This window comes from Hemiscyllium ocellatum, chromosome 4, assembly GCF_020745735.1.
Source record: "Hemiscyllium ocellatum isolate sHemOce1 chromosome 4, sHemOce1.pat.X.cur, whole genome shotgun sequence".
Classification (NCBI taxonomy): domain Eukaryota; kingdom Metazoa; phylum Chordata; class Chondrichthyes; order Orectolobiformes; family Hemiscylliidae; genus Hemiscyllium; species Hemiscyllium ocellatum.
The window spans coordinates 19,020,933-19,043,668 of NC_083404.1; the positions used below are offsets into that span (position 1 = coordinate 19,020,933).

The window sequence follows — 22,736 nt, forward strand, 5'->3', positions numbered from 1 at the left end:
GTTATATTTGAAGTGCCGGGTGTTCGGGACAGGCTAAAGCTTGAATAGTTGTCAAGAATCAAGAGAAACATTGAAGTGCTGGAAGCAGACTGAGAAGAGCAATGAAGCTGATCCCTTGAATATAGTGTCTCAGTTATTAGGGAAAACTGGAGAAACATGAGATCAACAGCCTGAAAATAATTATTCGGGAGATTATCTCATTGAAGTGCACAAGTGGATTGGAAAAGGTTAATTTGGAAACAACTCTGTTAGATTGAATCATAGGAGCAGGCCAATAGAAAATATGATTAGATACAATGTAAGGAGGCTCCTCTTCATCAAAAGGATTGATGAGCACATGGAAATAAAAGAACGGTGATGAATAGCCATCAACAACAATGTCTTGTATAATATTCTAATATTATGACGACATTTAAAGACATAAATACCTTTCTGTCTTTTCACTGTTGAGATTACTACAAGAAGGTTTTGAATGTTTAAAAAGATGCACTTTGCTCAATCCAGTAGGTATTTGACCATTTGTAATGTTTTGAAGGACCGAGCTAGACAGATGTCATGAGTTAATCAGAATTAAGAAGTTGGTTTTATTGTAAAGTCACTTAGCAATAAAGATATTTATTATTAAAAAAAGGTAAAACGCACCATGAATTCCATTACATATGTACACACACTGACATACAAGAAAACAGAATTTGTTACATGGTATGGGGAGGAGCTATTTAAGAATTGTAATTTAGTTTAAGCTGAAGAATTAAACATTTCAATGTTGGATCCTGAATTTCTTGAGGGTTTTGGAAAACTGACTGTCCACCTAGAGACAATATTTTAAAGTGTGATCAGTCCTATTTCCAGTGTGAGTGTTGTGGTACTTGAAATTGCTTTTTACTTTTAAATGATTCATCTCTGTGATGTCTTCTAAATTGTAACATGGGCGGGGATCCAACTGGAGAATTACAGAGTGACAGGGATACAGGTGTTTTATTCAATAGGTTTTCTTGTCATTTTACTGCTTTTCTGTGGGAGTGTGCAGACTCGCCTGCCTGTTTCTCCCTTCTGTAGCAAAACCAAACTTGTAATCATTGCTTCTCACAGGAAGGCGCTGGCGAGAGTTGCTGCGCGAATACTAGCTCACGACCCATGGTGGGCAAATTCAAAATTAACGAAGAGTTTTCTTGATAGTCCATTGTCAGTATTCGAGTAAAAAATGAGGTCTGCAGATGCTGGAGATCACAGCTGCAAATGTGTTGCTGGTCAAAGCACAGCAGGCCAGGCAGCATCTCAGGAATAGATAATTCGACGTTTCGAGCATAAGCCCTTCATCAGGAATAAAGCTTTATTCCTGATGAAGGGCTTATGCTCGAAACGTCGAATTATCTATTCCTGAGATGCTGCCTGGCCTGCTGTGCTTTGACCAGCAACACATTTGCAGCATTGTCAGTATTCCCCCGTTATTCTTTAATATATAAAGGACTGCAATGGTTTCAATCTCCATCTTTGCATAACCAATTTTTGAGCAATTTCTTTATACCAGCAACACCTCTAGTCAAAAGGTGTCATCCTCAGGATGTTTGTAGATCGCATTGTGAGGAATATATTGCAGAAGAACCATTGTAATATCTGGGTGATCACCTTTACATAGTCTTTTCACTGTATAATAGACAGTTTCACTGTAGTAGACAGTCTTAGCCATTTGCCTGCAATTGTAATTCTATGGCAGTGCTAGCTAGACCTGTAAATTCCAGCTGGATTTGGTAACTTTCAGGTTAAGTGACATTAGCAGCCATTTTCAAATGTCTCAGCTCAATTTCAACTGTTTTCTCACAAGACTCACCTCAATACTTTTGACAAAAACAGAACTTGATGGAAAAGCTCAGCAGGTCTGGCAGCATCAGAGAAGAGAAATCAGAGTTAACATTTCAGGTCCACTGACTCTTCCTCTGATTTCTCTCATAGATGCTGCCAGGCCTGCTGAGCTTTTTCAGTGTTATGAAGATATGGGTGTACTGTACCTTTAAGAGAGTTAAAAGCTAGCAATGGCAGCACCAAGTGTTCTCAGTAAGATACAATGTATTATGTACTCTAGCTACTGAGGTAGCTAGGGTAGCTGGTTGCCTGGAAATTGATTCAAATTAGACTAATCAGTTTAAATTATACACCAAAAATACCAAATTCCAATCCAGTTTGAATTTAGTATATTGACAATCTTAAAAGCTAATGACACAATCTGATGCTTTCAGGGTTATAAGACTGGGGAAAATTGATCAGTTGAGAGGACAAATGCCAAGACACCAGCATGGGAAAAGTCTGCCCAAAAAAAAGCTCTTTTGTAGGTACCTGTATCGATCAGTAAACTGTGAAGCAAAATCCCCAAGAAGAAAGAAAGACAGGAATACAGAGAAAACTGAAAGCTGCCTGGTTTTGAGATAAAACATTTTTTTTTGTAAGTCTTAATCTGGGGTTTTATCAGACTAGTATTGCACAGGGGAAGGTAAAAGATAGGTCAGAGGAAGGAGTTGTAAATACTTGTTAGTTGATTATTCTCTGGTAGACTTTAAGAAATAAAGATAATAATTTTTACTTTAAATAGTTCTTGACCTCTGAAATTTTCACAGATTACAGCACAGGATAAATCTTTTCTGTGTTGCTGGTTAAATAAGCAGGAGAGTTTACCCTGTGTCATAACAGCTTGGGGGCTCGTAGTTGGGATTTGAACTGATTTGGACAGATTTGAATAGATTTGACGGTTCGGAAATTCCAAGCAGATTTAAACCTTTGTAAATTAGTGTCCTAAATCTTTAAATAAAATGTAGGTGAGGCAGTTTGATTACTTTTAGTGACTTTTGGGTGAGTAAATTAAAAGTGAGAGAAATGGCTCTTAAAATTGCTAAAGAGGTTCTGGGATTTGAAAATGGTTCTCAAATTTGCCAAGAAAGTTTAGAAGGAAAGAAAAATACCATACTTTTAGTATTAGCAAATAAGATAGATTTGGGTATAATCAAGGACAAAAGTAAAGCTGAAGTTGTAATTGAGTTACTCAAACACTTAGGTGTGTCAGAGAAACAGACAAGTGCAGTAGAGGTAGAAAAACTGAAGTTACAATTGAGGAAAATATAGTTAGAAGATAAACAATGGCAGAGAGAAAGGGAAAGAGAGAGAGAAGAGATGGAGAGAGAGGAAAGAGAGAGAGAGATAGCTGAGTAAAAAGAGAAAATTTGAACTTGAGAAGTTGTGAATTAGTCAGCAAGGTCAAGTTAACAGGATGGAGATTAAAAGAGAAGGTAGATATATATATATATATATGTTAACACTCTGTCATATTTTGATGAGATATAGGTTGAAGCCTTCTTTATTTCATTTGAAAAATTTTATCAAGGCAGATGGAGTGGTCCAAGGACTTATGGGTAATGCTAGTTCAGACTAAACAGATGTATTTGCCACACTGTCAGATAAGGGCTCAAGAGATTATGTAGAGGATAAACAGGTTATTTTAGGTGCTTATGAATTGGTACCAGAAGCATATGGACAGTGGGTCAGAAATACAAAGAAGGACCCTGGTCACACTTATGCTGAGTTCAAAATTAAACATTGTCATTTTGATTGTTTGGTATACGCTTGGAAAATACATAAGACTTTTGAGGTGCTAAGAGAGATTATTCTGCTGGAGGAGTTTAAAAACTCACTTCCAGAGATGGTAAGAATTCACATGGAGGAACAGAAAGTTCAGGAAGTGAGAAAGGCAGCAGAATTAGCAGATGAGTACATGTTGGTGCATCAGACAAGCTTCCGGCCAGAATTTCATCCTGTGAGGGATAGAAGTTGGGAGAAGGGGAGATCCTGCACTATGAAACCAAGAGTAGAGAGCACTGGTAAGAATTTATCATAGGATAAAAAAGGAAGCCCAAGTGGGTGGAAAGGAAGTGTTTCCACTGTGGTAAAGTGGGACACATAAAGTCACAGTGCTGATTGTTAAAGAAAGGCGCTGTGGGAAAAGATGTGGTAAAAGAGGCTAAGCCAGTGGCATTAGTGAAGGTCATAGAGGAGACCACAAGAAGAGCCGAGGGGCTGCAGGAGAGTGCAAAGCCTAGGTAGGGGCTAGTAAGCAGTTAGTACCTGATCACAACAAGGAGTTCACTGCCCTGGGTAAAGTTTACTCAGAAAGAACAGGGGGAGAAGGACAAGAAGTTATCATTTTGAGAGATACAGGAACTAACCAGTTGTTAATAGTAAGAGATAAGTGAATGTGCACTCTTTCTGATCTGTTACCTGAGAGTGTGGTAATTTGTGGGATAGATGGACAGAAATTTAACATTCTCTTATGTAAGATCAGGTTGGAGTACCAACTCAAGACTGGGGAAGTTGCAGTAGGAGTGATTGACAGAATGTCAGTTCTTGGAATTCAGTTTGTTCTTGGAAATGATTTGGCAGGATCCAAGGTGGTAGTGAACCCCTTGCTGTGGAGAAGCCCAAGGAAGACCAAGAAACTGAGGAGCTAGGACAGAAACATCCTGGTGTTTTCCCAGACTGTGTAGAACCAGAGCCTACTATCATAAATCGCAGCACAAAGAGAAAAGTAAAGAGAAAGATGAAGGAGTTAAGGTTTAGTTAGTGAATACCTTGTTTGACATAATGTTGCAAGAAAAACCTGATAAGGCAGAGGGTCAGACAGAAGTGTTTAGTCCTGAAAGGCTAAGGGACTTGCAACAGCAAGAGAAGACAATATAAGATATACAAGTGGATGAATACTCTGAAAAGAAGGCAGAGAATATTCTGGAGGGTTTTCATCTGAAAGGTAGAATCCTAAGGTGGAAATGGAGACCATGACAGGTTAGTGCAGAGGAGGAATAGGCCAAAATGCACCAGATTATGTTGCCGGTAGCATACAAACAGGAAGTGTTATGGGTAGCACATGAACTATTTGTAGGAGATCACCTCGGAGTATGAAAGACTCAGGCTAAGATACAAAAACATTTTAATTGGCCTGGAATACACAACGATGGGGTAAACTTTTGTGTATGTGTCATACATGCCAAAGGGTAGGTAAGCCACAGGCAGTAATAAAACCAGCACTTTTGTTGCTAATTCCTGCATTTGAAGAACCTTTCACGTGGGTTATAATTGATTGTGTTGGTCCCCTCCTGGGAACCAGTACTTGTTAACCATAATAGATGTGTCTACCATATTTCCGGAGGCAATTCCATAACGGAGAATCAAGGCGAAAAAGATGGTAGAGGAGTTAGGAGCTTTCTTCACCCAGTATAAGCTACCCGTAGTGATTCAGTCGGACCAAGGGTCAAATTTTACTGTTAGGCTGTTTAAAGAGGCTATGGATGGTTTAGGCATACAGCACTTAAATCCAGTGCAAATCATCCTGAATCCCCAGAGAGCGTTAGAAAGGTCACATCAGATCTTGAAGACCATGTTGAGAGCTTACTGTGAGGATTACCCGAATGATTGGGATAAAGATATCCCATTTGTATTGTTTGCCATTAAAGATGCCCCAAATGAATTGACACAGTCCACTCTCTTCGAGTTAATATTCGGGCATGAAGTGAGAGGCCCTTTGAAATTAAATAATGAAAAATTGACAGGACCAAAGTTCCCAAACTGGACTGGACACAACGATTCTGTGTGGATTATCAGAAGGTCAATGCTGTTTCAAAACCAGACTCGCATCCGATTCCTAGGTTGGAGGACTGTATTGAGAAAGTTGGACAAGCCAGTCACATCACTAAGTTGGACTTAATGTGTGGTTACTGGTAGGTATCTTTATCACAGATGGCGAAATGAATTTCTGCATTTGTAACCCTAAATAGGCGGTATCAGTTTAAAGTGATGCCGTTTGGAATGAAGATTGTACTCACCACATTCCGAAGATTCATGAACAGAGTTGTGGTTGGGTTAACAAACTGTGCAGTCTATTTGGATGATGTAGTGATCTTTAGTAGGTCCTGGAATGATCACACGGTACAGTTGGCAGAGCTCTTTGAACAACTATGAGAAGCAAAACTGGTGATAAACTTAAATAAAAGGGAATTTGCGAAAGCAGAGTGACGTTCTTGGGACATAACATTGGTCATGGAAGGTTGAGCCTGCGGAACACAAAGACGAAGACCATCAAGGAATTTCCATCACCAACCTTGAAGAAAGAGGAGTTTTATTTCTTCGGACTCAGCAGATTCTTTCGGAAGTTTGTTCCAAACTTCAGCGGTGTCGTAGCATCATTAACTGATTTGCTGAAGGAAAACACAAAGTTTCGGTGGACAGAACCATGCCTCGAGGCATTCAACCATTTGAAATCGACATTAACCATCAAACCACTTGCGGCTTCACCAAACTTTTCAAAACCCTTTAAAGTCGCCATCGATGCTCGTGACATTGGAATTGAAGCTGTACTCCTACAGGAAGATGAGGATGGGATGGAACTGGCAATGGGTAACTTTTTAAAGAAGATCAACATCCACCAGAGGAAATACTCCACAATCAAAAAGGAACTATAGAGTTTGGTACTGGCCTTACAACATTTTAATGTGTATGTCACAAACAATGTGCCGGAAACGGTTGTGTACATGAATCATAATTTGCTTACATTCTTAGAATGCTTTAAAGACAAGAATATGAGACTATTTTGTTGGAGACTTATGTTACAGACTTTTAATTTAAAAATCATGCACGTTGCAGGATGGAAGAATGTAATCACAGATGTGTTATTGCGGATTTAACTGATAGAGTTAAATAAGATTTGTATTTATTTAATGCTATATGTATACAGATATATGGGAAGAAGTCAAGATTAACTTAAGTTATACTAGGGTAATGTGTTTAACAAAAAGTGAAAAGTAAGAAGCCATTGTTTTATTACGATGGTTAATTATTTCTTAAAGGGGGAGATGTTATGAAGATGTGGGTGTACTGTACCTTTAAGAGAGTTAAAAGCTAGCAGTGAAAGCACCAAGTGTTCTCAATAAGATACAATGTAACATGTGCTGCAGCTACTGGCACAGCGAGGGTAGTTAGTTGCCTGGAAATGACAAAACAGATTCAAATTAAACCAATCAGTTTAAATTATACCCCAAAAAAATACCAAACTCTAATCCAGTTTGAATATAGTATAATGACAATTTTAAAAGCCAACAAGACAGTCCAATGCTGGGAGTATAAGATCGGGAAAATTGAACAGTTGAGAGGAGTACTGTCAAGCCAAGAGCATGTAATGACTGCCCAAAAATAGCTCTTTTAAAGGTACCTTTATCAATCATTAACTGTGAAGCAGAATCCCCAAGAAAAATCCCCAAGAAGAAGAAAAGAAGACAGGAATACAGAGAAAACTGAAAGCTGCCTGGTTTTGAGATAAGAAGTTTTGTTTTGTAAATCTTAATCTGGGATTTTATTATAGAGGGGAGGGTAAAGGATAGTTTAGAGGAAGGAGTTGTAAATAGATGTTAGTTAATTATTCTTTATTAAGAGGAAACTCGATTATTCGAATACCAATTATCCGAAAATCGGATTATCCGAAGGAGATCTCGAGGTCCCGATAGAAATATTACATCAAAAACGTGTTTCCAAAAGTGATCGCATCTTTTGTTTACAATGATTAAACAAGCACCGTTTCCAAATGACTGTCTGCCCGCCCTCTCTCTCTCCCCACACTTTCCCTGGAGTTCTACACATGGGTGTACCCTAATCCCCATCATCCGGATAATCTTTCCAACATGGTCCTGTAGAGGGCAAAGGTGGAACTGTCAAAAAGTTGCAGTAAAAAGGTGTGTGTGTGTCCGTGTGTGCTATTTTGAGACTTAACTCGCAAAGGCAACTGCAGCAGTCTTGTTGTTGGTGTCCAGTCCAGCTGCCCCAGAGAGGGGGCGAGTGACTTCGGGGTTGGGGGATGTACAGGGGGCAGTGTTGGACAGGGTTGGGGGAGGGGTTTTTGCACAGGGTCAGGAGCAGGGGGGCAGTGTTGCACGGGGTTGGAGCAGGGCGGTATGGGGGGGGCAGGGAATGGTGTTGCATGGGGTTAGGGGCAGGGGACGGTGTTGCATGGGGTCGGGAGCAGGGAGCGGTGTTGCACTGGTTTGGGGGCTGGGGGTGTTGGGGGCAGGGATGGTGTTGGACGGGATTGTGTTTGCGGGGTGTGTTGGGGGTGGGGAGCATGTTGCACTGAACGGGGGCAGTGTTGGGGCTGCGGGGAGCAGTGTGGAACGGGGGTTGAGGGGTGGGGCATGTGTTGCACAGGAGCGGGGAGGCAGGGTTCGGGGGCGGGGGGTGGGAGGAACACGGCTCACACACTGTGTGCTGCTGCTAGTCTCCTGAAAGGGAAGTGGACTTTAAAAGCTCCAAGCCCCAGAGGAAAGTCATTTGATCAATTAACCAAATAATCGATTATCCGAACAAAATAGTGCCCGCACATTGAGTTCGGATAATTGAGGTTCCCCTGTATACTTTAAGAAATAAAGGTATTAATTTTTACTTTAAATAGTTCTTGACCTCTCGAACTTTCACAGATTACTGCACGGATTAAATCTTTTCTGTGTTGCTGGTTAAATAAACAGGAGGGTTTACCCCCTGTCGTAACACCAGCAACTTTTGTTTGTGGGTTGACTCACAGCATCCGCAATTCTCTATAATATTATTTAGTATTCAATGCGATTAAGTTAGTTGACAAGATGTAAGATTAATGGTCCGTATTCTACATTATCATGACATTGTAAAATGTCCCAAGGTGATTCGCAGAAGAACTTTCAAACAAAATTTGACGCCACGACAGAGACTGAAGAACAGGTGACCACAGGTATCTGTAAGTATTTTGGTGGGAGTGGTCTCTGAGTTTACCAATCCATCACTGTGTCTTCAATGGAACATCAGCTGTGGGAATTTGCTGACTCTGCTGGAGAAATCCTGCAAAAATTCCAGGCAATTGTGAAATTAATGTAAGCTTTTCATGCAAATGACATGAGACCAGAAGATGGTGCTCTTGCAACTCGGAGCATTGTGTGGTCTTACAGCTCACAGAAAGTATCGATTCTATATTGTATTTCTTTCTGATGTTACATCTTGCGTTTTTTTTGATGGTTTGACTGTCAAATATATTTCCTCCATTTAAATTTTAAAGTGCCAAGATGATACAGAATTTATTTTCTGCCAATTACAGAGTAACACGAAAGATTTGAAAATGTAAAAAAGACAAAGTAAATTGTTTCTTTATTATGGACTAGACATTAAATAAAATTTGATTTAGATGCAGAAAAGCTCTTGAGAAAAAAGCTTCTTGAATCAGATGACTTCTGTTTGGGATTATACAAGACACAGCACAGGAGATGGCTGCTCAGACAATCATCCAAGGAGCAGCGAAATCGACATTTCGGGCAAAAGCCCTTCATCAGGAATAAGGGCAGCGAGCCTGAAGGGTGGAGAAATAAGTTAGAGGAGGGTGGGGGTGGGGAGAAAGTAGCATAGAGTACAATAGGTGAGTGGGGGAGGGGATGAAGGTGATAGGTCAGGCGTCTGATGGTGAAGGAGAGGCAGTGAAGGAGGCCCAGGACCTCCATGTCTTCAGCAGAGCGGGAGGGAGAGTTGAAATGTTGGGCCACGGGGTGGTGTGGTTGATTGATGCGGGTGTCCCGGTCCCTAAAACGCTCTGCTAGGAGGCGCCCTCATCTTCCGCCTCGGAACACTTCAACCCCAGGGCATTAATGTGGACTTCAACAGTTTCCTTATTTCCCCTTCCCCCACCTCACACTAGTTCCAAACTTCCAGCTCAGCACTGTCCCCATGACTTGTCCGGACTTGTCCTAACTGCCTATCTCCTTTTCCACCTATCCACTCCACCTTCTCCTCCCTGACCTATCACCTTCATCCCCTCCCCCACTCACCCGTTGTACTCTATGCTACTTTCTCCCCACCCCCACCCTCCTCTAGCTTATCTCTCCATGCTTCAGGCTCTCTGCCCTTATTCCTGATGAAGGGCTTTTGCCCGAAACATCGATTTCGCTGCTCCTTGGATGCTGCCTGAACTGCTGTGCTCTTCCAGCACCACTAATCCAGAATCTGGTTTCCAGCATCTGCAGTCATTGTTTTTACCCTGCTCAGACAATCATGCTGATACTAGTTTTTAGTGGATTTATCTGATTGTATGTAATCCACATATAACTTTGTCACGTTAACGTTATTTTGCTTGAATGTTACTTTTTTGTTGAACCTGTTTTCATGATATACATTTGTCATTGTGCCTTGACTGTCACTACATCATTCTACGGAGTTAATTATCGTCAGGTCTCAATAATCACCATGACTTTTTTTAAAAGGAGAGTGTGAGCAACCAAGTAGCAAATGAGAATCTGAGAGAGAAAGAGGGAAAGGAGAAGAGGAAAAAGGAGGAGGCATGGAGGGAAAGGAAAGAAAGAGTGAGTGAGAGAGAAATACACAAACAGCAGAAAAGGAGACAGACATTGAACTCAACGCTACTCAGGGCTTTAATTATGAGTGAGAAACACCCAGCAATGAGCCTGCTTTGACAAAGAGATCAAAGAAAGTAGTCAATCTGACAATGAAGTTGGAGGTATCTTCACATACAGAGTCTTTTCCCCTTTGGGCAAGAGTGGAAAGGTGGTGGCAGGATTCCTGGGCTGTAAGGATGTCATCAAAAGGGTGTTCGACCTGATATTTCCGTTATCTGCCATCATTTAAGAAACTGGGCATGGATATTTTGGCTATGGAAATTCCGAAAGAAATTTAACACAACTAACTACCATGTACAAACATTATATTCTACCGACAAATAAGTGATGGGGTTCACATTAAGTTGTTAGTTCACAACAAAGGATCATGCTCCCAGTAGAGTGAACTGAAGTGAGATGGAATACAAGATCTGCTCCTATGATGCAGTAATATTATCGTGAACATGTCTCCAAAGGGCTTACTGACTATTAAACATAACACAGTAGGATGTGAACTTGCAGAATAAGCAGGTGAGAGTTTTCAGTCAGATAGTTACAATGCTAATTGTGGATTATTTGAGCACTTCTCCAGCTTTAACATTGATTCCTGAGGTAACTCTCAATTTATGTCAAATATTTTCTCATAAACTAGTAATTCACAGGAATGGAAGAACAACTTTAAGTGAGGACTACTGTCTGTCCAAAAGAGCTGTGATCCTAACAGTGATTCCTGGGAATGCTGCTCTCCAACTTGCCTCAAGTTTGAATAAAATAAATGTTCACTATCATACTTTGCTTCCCATTACTTAGTCAATTTTAAGCCCTTTGAATTTTTGTTCTAGAGTTGGACATGCAATTCGCGCTGACAAAATGTGCATTATAACAGAATGACTTGTAGAAGCTAATAATACCGACACCTTGGAAAGGCCTTCATCGGTGATCAATGTTGCTCATGCGAGGAGATTAAAGAGACAGTACCCGAACAAATTTTAATTTGATGTTAAACATGCTGTAATTCTCCACTGTATGGTCAGCAGACACAGCTGTCGTGCAGGCCATATCGGATGCAGGGATGGAGATTCATAATTAGATGGACCATTGGTCTTCTCCAATCTATTGGAGAATTTGACCCCTCTATCCCATGGCTGTGTTTCAAGCCTCTGTGGTGGCCAAGCATGCCAACTGGAAAATTGTCACTTGGAGACTGGCCTCATAGATCTTTTAACTGGCCTAATAAGCCACAAAACACCTGAAAACACAATTCTGTTATCTCCCAGTCCTCTTGGAATGAAATTGGCAGCCCACTTATCACTAAAACCACCCCATGATCATTTGAAAATTTGACCCTATACCTCCATTCCCCTTTTAATTCCACAGGCTTTAATTTTGTCAGAAATTACTTAATGTGGAACATTGTCAAATGTATTCTGAGAGTCGATCTAAACAATGCCAAATGCACTATCCTCAACAATCCTCTCCACACTTCTTCAAAACACCCAAATCAAGTTTCTCAAATACAATTTAGCTTTAATACATCCTTGTTGAATTTTATATGTTGACTATCCTATCTCTAAACATAAGAATCTCTCAGTGTCTAGCCATCAGTATACCATGTGTCTTAATGTGATCAACTTTTCATTTGTTTAAATACCAGAGACAGTAGGTCCCATTCAGTCAACTTCTCACCATTAGATGGTCATCTCACCCCTGAAATCAAAGGATTGAATCTTCACTGCACTGCTTCCTTTTCAAGAAATATGAAAGCATTAACTATAGAACTAACATTAATTCCAGGTCTGGTTTCACCATGGCCTGTACATTACTTGCAAGACTTCCTTATTCTTAACTCGAGACCATGTGCAACAAAGACCAGTATTATGTTGACTGGATCTACATGCTGGCATTCTAAGATCCTTGTATTGTACATCCAAGTCCCTCTGAACATCAACATTTAAATGTTTCACATCCTTTAAAAATATTCTTTTCTATTTTATTGTGACTGAATGCCTCATATATACCTAGACCATACTTTATCAGCTGTGACATTGCCTGTTCAGTTAATTTGTACACTTCCTTGTGCAGGGAACCTCTTTCTCTGCTCCTCCTACTTTATATACTCACCTAGCTTTATGTTGTCAGAAAACCTCAATAATTTACTCTTGGTCTCTTCACCGAAGTTATGTATATGTAATTAACATTAATTATAAACAATTCATGCAGATTGTAAGTAGTAGAGTGCCTAGCACTGATTATTGTGACGTTTCAGTTGATATGCCAACTTGAAAAGGATTTAATCCTATTTTATGTCTACTCTCCCCTCGCTGTCCCTTAAACAATTCTTCTTCCTAAATCATAGAATTTTACAGTACAGAAGGACATCTTTCAATTCTGTCCCAATACTTGAAAGTACTTCCCAGCTGCGCACTAATCTTCTTGTGTCATATTTCATGGAAATCGAAATACTGTGTACCACAGCTGCTGGCTCATTTCTACTTATCTAATCGACTGGTTACATCTGAAAAGCACTAAGAAATTTGACAAACACGATTCCCTTTTCTTAAAGCGATGCTGACATAAATATGCCATAATTGTCTCAGTGCACCGTTAAGACTGCCTTCAAAATAGATTGCAGCCCTCTTCTAGTTGATATCGAGCGAACAGGCTTGTGGTTACTTGGTTACTCTCTTCTTGGCCTACAGAATGTCTGAAAGTTTCTTCACAGTGACGTGAAGCAGAATGGTGGGTGACATTTTCAACTTTCTAGTCCTCTGGTACAATCCTCAAATCCATCATAGATTAAAAATTGCAGTTGAAGATCCCACACTTACTTTTGTGCATTTCTGAGGAATAATGCCTCAAGTGGGTGACTTCTATTTTGGGGAATGCCGAACTTTGGAATGCCTGCACTTTATCCTTTATTATTCTGTCCAGTGTTGCCACTGCATCAACCTTTATTACTGCATTGGCAATATACCCTCTCTATTGAAAACAGATGCAATGGGCACATTTAGCCTTGCATATCTTCAAATAATATCTTTATTTTAGACTCTAAATGACTTCTACATCTGTATCAGAGGACATGAGGACTGCAGATACTGGAGAGTCAGACTCGAAAAGTGTGGCACTGGAAAAGCACAGCAGGTCAGGCAGATTCTGAGGAGCAGGAGACTCGATGTTTCAGGCATAAGCCTTTCATCAGGAATCTTGTTTCAATTTCTTATAAGGCCTATTAACAATAATGACATGGACAAGTTGTACGGAAGTGTCTGTTTCAGTGCAGTACCGCTCTATGACTCAATGACTCTATGTCTTGTGTTTATTTAGCGCCTTCACAATAGTCAAATGAGCTTAGGTACTTCACAGTCACATTATTAGACAAAATTTGACATAAGCCAATTAAAGAGACATTTTAGGAGAGGCAAAGAAGGTTGGTCAAAGTGATATGTTGTATTAAACACCATAAAGAAAGCAAACAGATACAGAGAGAGAAACATACAGAGAGAGATACAAAGAGAGAGAGAGACAAACCTAAAGCTCAGGGCAGCTGAAGGCAACATGTCCAATGGTGGAGGAATTCAAATTATTAATGCGTAAAAGTCTAGATTTGGGGAAGTATGGAAATTTCAAAGGATTGTGGAGTAGCAAGAGGTGTAGAGATAGGGACTGGGAGCAGAAGGATTTGTAAACAAGCCCCTGAGAACTTTATATCAGAGGAACTGATGAACCTCAGTGCTCAATGAGCATCAGGGCGATTGCTGAAAACAGTTCTATGCAGGTTAGAACATGGAGAGCAGAGTTTGGGATAAGTTCAAGTTTATGGAGTGTGAAATATGGGGAGGCCAGCCAATAAAGCACTGGAAGTCAGCCTGAGAGATAGCAAAGTCATGGATAAATGCTCCCCCAGCAGATATGCTGAGGCAGGGACATAAACGAGAGATATTACGGAAGTGAAATAGGTGATCTTTGTGATGGAATGGATGTTGCTTGGAAGTTCATCTCAGAGTCCATTGAAATGACAACTTTGTGAATGGTCTTGTTCACAGGCATGATGGTGGGATGGGATGGTTTTAATGACTAGGGAACAGATTTTGTGGCAGGGATGAAAGATTGTGGTCTCTATCCTGGTTTGGAGTTTGCAATTATGAGAGGAATTAACTGATTTAAGTAAGTGGAAGTAAAATTGGGTTGCCCGTTTTCAGACATGTTCTCAAATCCAACAACTTTCTGATATTCATTGCACATCGGTGAATTATTGTGCCTGTGAACAGATGCAGGATTCTTTCCTGGAGTTGACCATCTGAACTGAAGTTTAAAGAATTATTTAAATTTATGATTGGTATTCTTATATATGTATGTGCAAGGTTTTATCTGAGAACAAACAAAGTTCCTCTAGTTCTTTTAAGATGGTAAGGATTAACCATATTTCTCAAATGCTAGTAGTCGTGATTTCTGCAATGCTGTCGAACCAGCATGAAGCAAGCACCTTCCAGGTTATTCTTGCAAAACAGATGTCTTTTCAAAAACAGCCAGCATGTGGAGCTATTTAGCTATTTTCTTGCAGCAAAGACAATTATTCATCACAGTTCTTATGTCTGTTTATTTTTATTGGCATTGTGGGGGGGGGGTGGTGGAATCAAGGGTATGAACATGCTGATTGAAAAAAAAATCCTCTGCAATGCAAGGAAGAGTTTTGAGCATTTCACTCAGTATTGTTGTTGTTCAATTATTCTTTATGATGATACACTTTATTGGTGAATGAACAATGTCAGTTAAAATGTTAATTATCTTGGTAGTTGTGTACTGTGGATGATTTGCGATTTGATTTTACAGGTAACCCATTACAATTTCCTTGGAATTTTTCTGCAATTGTTTTAAATTTGTGGCATCTACTTTAAGAATGGGACTTGCCTGCTTTTACAAGATAAAACAAGGTCAAATTAAGGCAAGGAAAATACTGTTTTGCACTAGATGTCTATTTTACAAATGCCTCCAGATTTTTGCATTTGGAAGAATACTGGAGGCACTTGAAAATGGTATGTGTGACCTGATTTTCGGATTTAAGCCTTTACCCTGGCAAACCCAATGCTTGCTGGCACAGCTTTGGGTGTGGTTGTTAATCACACACCCTGCACTAAAGAGTCATAAACATAGGGATGTACAGCACGGAAACAGACCCTTCAGTCCAACTCATCCATGCCAAGTTTGAATTTACCTTTTTGCCAAGGGGTGTGTTTGTGGGACGTCATTGAACTGGAAGTTAATTGGCAATAATTATTGTGTTGGGTCGGTTAAGTTTTCCAATAGCTAACTTATTCTAAATTCCACTTTCCTAGATACATTTAGTCCCATTTGCCAACATTTGGCCTTTATCCTTCTAAAGCCATTCTATTCATATACCCATCCAGATGCTTTTTAAATGTTAACATTATACCAGCCTCCACCACTTCCTCTGGCAGCTCATTCCACACACACACCACACTCTGCATGAAAATGTTGCTCCTCAGGTGCTATTTTTGACTTTCCCCTCCCACTTTAAACCCATGCCCTTTAGATTTGGACTTCCCCATCCCAGGGAAAAGACATTGCTTATTTACCCCATCTCTGCCCCTTGTGGTTTTATAAACCTCTTTGATAGACCAGGCCAGACCTCCCCCCCTCAAAATATTTCAAGAAAGTAGCCTCGACCCTAAATTTTTCTTATCTTGAAGGCAGATGTGAAATGAGTGTTCCAGGTGTGATGCAGCTGGTCAAACACCCGGCTTTCAATAAAACAAAATTTATTTAAACTCTACATGGGAAACATGAAGAAAAGAAATCAGAATTTAGCATAATTTAATGATTGGAAAACTTAACTGACCCAACACAGTAATTATCACCAATTAACTGTTCCAATACAGGAATGTCCCATAAACACACTTCTTGGCAAAAAGGTAAATTCAACACAGATTCTTACAGGCAGGAGGGAACAACATCCAGAGAGAAATTTCAGAGAATGTCAGAAGAATCTTTTACTTAAACTTCCAACTCGCCTGGACTCACACATCTTGTGACTGCTGCAGCTAAAAACAAACTAGAAAGCCTGAATTGGGAGAACTGGCCATTCCCTTTCCTTTGTTAAACTGTTTTTAAAAGAAAACCCCAAGGCTTCTTAAGAGCTAGACTCTTTGGTACCTCTGCCTTTACAACCTCGGTTCAAAATAAAACTAAGGACAAAATAAGCTTTTTAATGTAACAGCATCGTCACACCTCTCTAAGGTCACCCCTCAGCCTTTGACACTCCAGGGAAAATAGTTCCAGCCTATTCACCCTCTCACTTTAACACAAACTCTCCAACCCTGGCAACATCCTCATAAATCTTTTCTGAACCCATTCAAGTTTCACAACACCTTTTCGATAGGAAGGAGACCAGAATTGCACACAGTACTCCAAAAGTAGCCGAACCAAAGTCCATACAGCCGCAATATGACCTCCCAACTCCTATACTCAATGCATTGACGAATAAAGGCAAGCATACCTAATACCTTCTTCACTATCCTATCTACCAGAAAAAATTCACTTTCAATAAACTATAAACTCTCCCCAGGAACTTGCCATCAAATGTATAAGTCCTGCCCTGATTTGCCTTTCCAAGATGCAGCACCTCACATCAAAAAGTCCATCTGCTACTCCTCGGTCCATCATCTCATCTGATCAAGATCCCGTTGTGCTCTGAGGTAACCTTCTTCGCTGTCCACTACACCTCCAATTTTGGTGTCATCTGCAAACTTACTAACCATACTCCAATGTTCACATCCAAATCATTTATATAAATGGTCTTGGGGGCTCCATTAAAGGGGTAGGCATCTTCCAGCTTTCAATAATTTTAATGGATTGAGGTCTGCTTCTCCAAAGGCTTATGTTTCATGGATCTCAGAGAAGTCCCTGTGGTGCACCTCTCATTCAAACCTAGCTCAGTTTTCTCACTGGCTGTACACAGAGGTATTCACCACTGTCAGGATATCCTGGGATGTCTGCTACTCCTACTAAAATACCATTGTGCAGCCAGTCAAGCATTGAGAGGCCAGACCTGCCCTCATGTCATTTAGCCGGATATGGTAGATAAGGGGAAATTGTCACCCCACTTTACAGACAGAAACCCTGAGTGACTGACCTTACACTAACCTCACACACCCCAAACTGCACCTTTTCCAAACAACTTATACCCCTCTCCGAGACCTAACCCTGATTCCCTCTCATTGGCAAGATGTGACCCAATACCTCACATGCACATACCGCTCACCTATACTGCCAAGGCCACTGCTATGAAAGGACTGTCAGATTGGAAATAATCCTGATCAGAATCTCTTCTTAGAAGTGCAGAGCTCTCTTTCAGAGAAATGGCTGGTGAGGCAATCTGCCTGAAATTGCCACTCCTGGAAAATTTGGGGCTTATCATTTCTTAACCTAGATCCAGGTTAGCAGCATAGAAATAGGAAAAGGCAAATCAGGTTCCATTTGGACCGTGTCTAATCCATATCCTAATTCCAAAGAGCTCTCATACTTTGAAAATGCAGCTCCAATAAAAGTACATAGAATGCAACATAGATAGCTTACTATCAAGGAACTCAGATAGTGAATTTTGATCATAATTGATCAGTATCTCAAATACTCTGCCTTCAAGCAATATTTCTTGATAAACTTCGGAAAGTGCAGAAAAGGCAGTCAACCATTCAACTCCAATGTTGAATTATATACTAGCTGATTTGTATCTGCCTAGCCACCGTGCTTTAATAGCTCACAATACATAATTAACATGTAATTAAGAATTTAGATAGATTTTTCACTTTACCTCACCAAAAACTGCTTTCCCAGATTTTTCTCTCTACCCAATTTACTATTTTTTTCTGTGTCTGTAGGGAAAATTTATAAGGGGGCGGGGTTAGAGTTTTAACCAGTAGTTATTTTTTGATGGTTATTTATCTCTTGCTATGAAACGTAGTCATTGCGAAGTTCAGAAAGCATGATGACCAGGCGGATACAAATCAGCAAGTATCTAGCCACAGTCCAAATGTCAACTTGGGTCTAAAAGATAGGCAAATTGTGAAATTTTGAATACTTTGATAAAATTGTTAACTTTTGTGATGATTCTGGGAATAACAGGAGTTAATTTCCATTGTGCTACCCCAGTGAGGCGTAGCAGAGTTAAGAGTGAATTCTTTGACATCAAGGTAACATTCATATAAAACTAAGAGCAAGAGAAAGTTATTTAGCCTAACGAGCTGCTCCACCATTTGATATGATCATGGTTGATCTCACCTTGGCACCAAATCCACTTTCCATAACCATTCAACCTGTTGTTAATTAAAAATCTCTCTGTCTCCTTCTTAAGTTTATTCAATGTCCCAGCGTCCATCACACTCTGGAGCAGTGAATTGCACAGATTCACAATTCTTTGACAGAAGCAATTTCTCCTCATCGCTGTTTTGCAACTGCTGTCCCTTATCCCAAAACTATGACCTCTCATTCTAGATTGCCCCACACATGGAAACATCCTTTCCACAGCAACTTTATTGATCCCCTTTAGCACCTTAAATACTTCATTAGAGCTCCTCACATTCTTCTAAACTCCAAACAGTATGGGTCGCAACTGCTCAATCTCTCTGCATAAGACAAACCCTGCATTAGGAAGGCAGAGTTAATAAGGCCAGGCCAAGAGAGGAGACTAGAAACAAAGAGAAAATTCACTGCAGGTCATTTCCAGAGGAATAAGGTTGAAAAGCAGAGAAGTTGTGGTCAAGGGTGGATGGAACGTCAATGGGATTCCACCTAAGGTTGTGAAGAAGCTCTTGATCAAGAATGAAGACCATCCTTAGCAAACAGATTGTTGACATTCTTGACAGTGTGGATGTGACTTTGAAAGCCGTACAATTATTGTAATAGGGCCTCAAGGAACATATAGCATAGGGAATTTAACCACTGTAAACATTGCCTTCTTGGCTTGAAGAAAAAGAAACTTCAAGTCGACAAATGGTAGGGTAACATAAAAGAGCTGAGTGGGGGTGGAGGAGCAGGTGCTGCTGCCTTTGTCCACATGAAAGATGTGGAGTGCCAGTGTTGGACTGGGGTGGACAAAGTCACAAGTCACACAACACCAGAATATGGTCCAAAGGTTTATTTGAAATCACAAGGTTTTGCACCGTACCCCCTTCACCTGATGAAAGGAGCAGTTGTCCAAAAGCTTGTGATTTCAAATAAACCTGTTGGAACAAATTACTGCAGACGCTGGAATCTGTACTGAAAACAGCAAAGAATTGAAATCACAGTGGGTGAGGCAGCAATTATGGAGAAAGAGCAAGCTAACATTTTGATTCTGTGACCTGGAGGTGTCAGTGTTCAACTGAGGTGGGCAAAGTTAAAAACCACACAACACCAGGTTATAGTCCAACAGGTTTATTTGGAAGTACAAGCTTTTGGAGCGCTGCCCCTTCAGACCAGCTACCTGATGAAGGGGCAGTGCTCTGTAAGCTTGTAAATCCAAATAAACCTGTTGGGACTCTGATCTCCAGCATCGACAGTCCTCACTTTGTCCCTTTTGGAATATAATCGGGTGTTGTATCATTTAGGTTCTACAGTCACCTGGACCCGAAACATTGGGTTGCTGTCTCTGTGAATGCTGCCTGGCCCACTGTGATTCTCTACCACCTGTTGCTTTCAGGACTTTAAACTGGCTTCTTGTGACTTCTGACCACATCAAAGATGGCGGAGGGGGACTGCCCGCATCAAAGATGGCGGCGAGGGGCTTGCCCGCATCAAAGATGGCGGCGACATCCCACCCCCTCCAGTTGAGGGGCCCCTAATGCACATGCGTCGTTCCGCTCTCCTCCCTCCCCCCACCTCCAGTAGTTCCCGGATCGTGAACAACACACCGAGAGAGAGGGAAAAAAAACTCCGGTTTGATCAAATCTCCCCGGTACCGGCGGATTTCTGCCCCCTCCAGGCGCCCGCCATGAGCGGCTCGAGGAATAACCGGGTGATGATGGAGGGGGTCGGGGCGCGAGTGGTGCGGGGCCCCGACTGGAAGTGGGGCAAACAGGACGGCGGCGAGGGGCATGTGGGCACCGTGCGGAGCTTCGAGAGCCCCGAGGAGGTGGTGGTCGTCTGGGACAACGGCACAGCCGCCAACTACCGCTGCTCCGGGGCCTACGACCTGCGCATCCTGGACAGCGCGCCGACAGGTAAAGCGGAGGGCGAGGCCCAGGCCAGAGCCGGGGCCTGGGCCCAGACCAGACCAAACAGAAGGCTGGCCGCCTCCCATTGTGTTCCTTGAGGCCTGTCTGAGGCGCTGGGCTGGGGAGGGAGGGGGTAAAGCTGGGTGCAGGCCCCCTCAATCCCGGGAAGGCAATCACCATCCAAGAGCGATACCGCCGCTTGGGAATAAATCCGCTCATTCGGGAAAACGCCTCCCTGTTAACAGCGATGCAATTGACGCCTGGGCAATTGGATCATTGTTGGAGGGGCTGAGTGATGGGCACTGGAGGGGCTGAGTGATGGGCACTGGAGGGGCATCATCGTGTGAAGGGAGACCAGCGCCTTATTAAAATGTGACCTGGCTCATGGAATTGATTTGTCCCAAATTATACGCGAGTTTTTGGCGATTAATTCAGTCACACGCAACGGTTTCCTATTCCCGCTGCAGCTTTGTGCTGCTTCAACCTCATCCACTTCCTCCGTTAATCGTTTTCATCATATCGTTACCGACAAATTGTTCATTTTTGTGTTGTGTGTGTAGCATAGGTTCATTCACGTGTGTTGTGCTGATGTGTTTACAGGCGTGATTAGTTGCATCACTTGATGTAAACAACAGTTTCAATATGGAAAACAAGGTGTGATTGAACGTTATCATTTACTGATAGAAACGTACTCAAGGAAGATGCTTTCACTTACAGTTGTTACGGTTTATTGATCTTGGAATGTAGTGCATGCATGAGTTGAATATCTTGCACGTAATTTAAGCAGACGTTCAATTTTTCTGGGCCATGCTACGGTTCTCATCTATATTCGTCTTGTGATTTACAGCAATGCTTGGTTATTCTGGATCAGATGTAATAACTGTCTAAGAAAGTCGTTATCTAGAGAATGTATTTAGTGATCATTGTTGTTTACCTAAAGGTCAGTGCAACACATTAAATATCCATACTACTTGTATGTTATTACTAGAATCTGATACAATAAGAACTCTCTGCAAATAACTTGTAATCACTTGAACCCATTGGAAATGAAACCATTTCTACAATAAATTGTGGTCTCTGTTTGAATTGAAGATTGGAAACAACATTTTATTTTTTAAATTGTTTTTAATAATCAGTACTTATGAGCACACTTTTTGTTTGAAATTTATTCATCTTTTTTCTATCAATTATATTTTACTTTGAATATATAGCACAGGAATAATGTGCATTAAATTACTATGTATTGTTAAGATAATATGCAAAGAAAATCACAAACCTTGTTCCTAGTTTCCTAAGTAAAATTTAATTTAGCTTTTAAACAAAACTTGAGATTAATTTTTGAGTGTTTAGTTAATTTGATAAATAAACCTAAGCAAGACTGTTTCCGAGATTTGACTGTCTGGGAACAGCTGCTATTCTGATTCATGAATATATTGCTGAGACAATAGAAGTCATCTTGAACTTAAACTGCTGTCTGCACTGCTACTTCTAATAACTGCAATGATACTTAAACCTTTACGCCAGTGGAAGTCTGACAGTTTAGTAATGTACTTTTACCTTAGTTAGCTTGAATAGATTTCTGTTAAAACTAGGAGCTGTCAAAGTCACTTCAGAAGTTGCATATGTCTGAGATACATTTACAGCTTTCTGCATTTGGCTTTCCAGTATTCTAATTGTTGCTGAAAACAAACTGCATTATAAACAGGCAAGAAGCATTTAGTTGAGCCGAGTATGCTTTGAACAGTGACATCCATACTGGGAATTGATTATATTTCGCCTTCCCTTAACAAAGTGTGCACACTATAGACATTTGGAAAGTCAAATGGCTCAATCACGTCAACATTGGTAGCACAAGCAGAGGAAATACTAGGTGTTCTGTGCTGAGTGGCTCACCTGCTGAACTCTGAAAGCCTCTCCTCTATCTTGCAGTCAAAAGATGAAAGTGTTCTTGCCAGTTGCATGTAAAGCTGCATCACTTGAATCTCAGTAGAACGTTTATCATTATTGCACAATCCGGTCCCGGGATTCGAACCATCTCTTCCACCACTTGTACACAAAGATTGCAATATATAACATTTGTAGGATGCATATCATTAAC

At 40.9% G+C, this 22,736-nt stretch overlaps 1 protein-coding gene across 2 annotated transcripts in view; it reads left to right on the top strand.

Moving 5' to 3' along the window:
• The first annotated feature begins 20,294 nt into the window (after positions 1-20,294).
• The window catches only part of mib1 (MIB E3 ubiquitin protein ligase 1), a 144,582-nt gene continuing 142,140 nt past the window's right edge, over positions 20,295-22,736 (top strand). For both annotated transcript variants that reach the window (XM_060822813.1, XM_060822814.1), the window contains exon 1: positions 20,295-20,644. In XM_060822813.1, the coding sequence (XP_060678796.1) occupies positions 20,416-20,644 (229 nt within the window). In that variant the 5' untranslated portion in view covers positions 20,295-20,415. The remainder of the gene's footprint in view (positions 20,645-22,736) is intronic.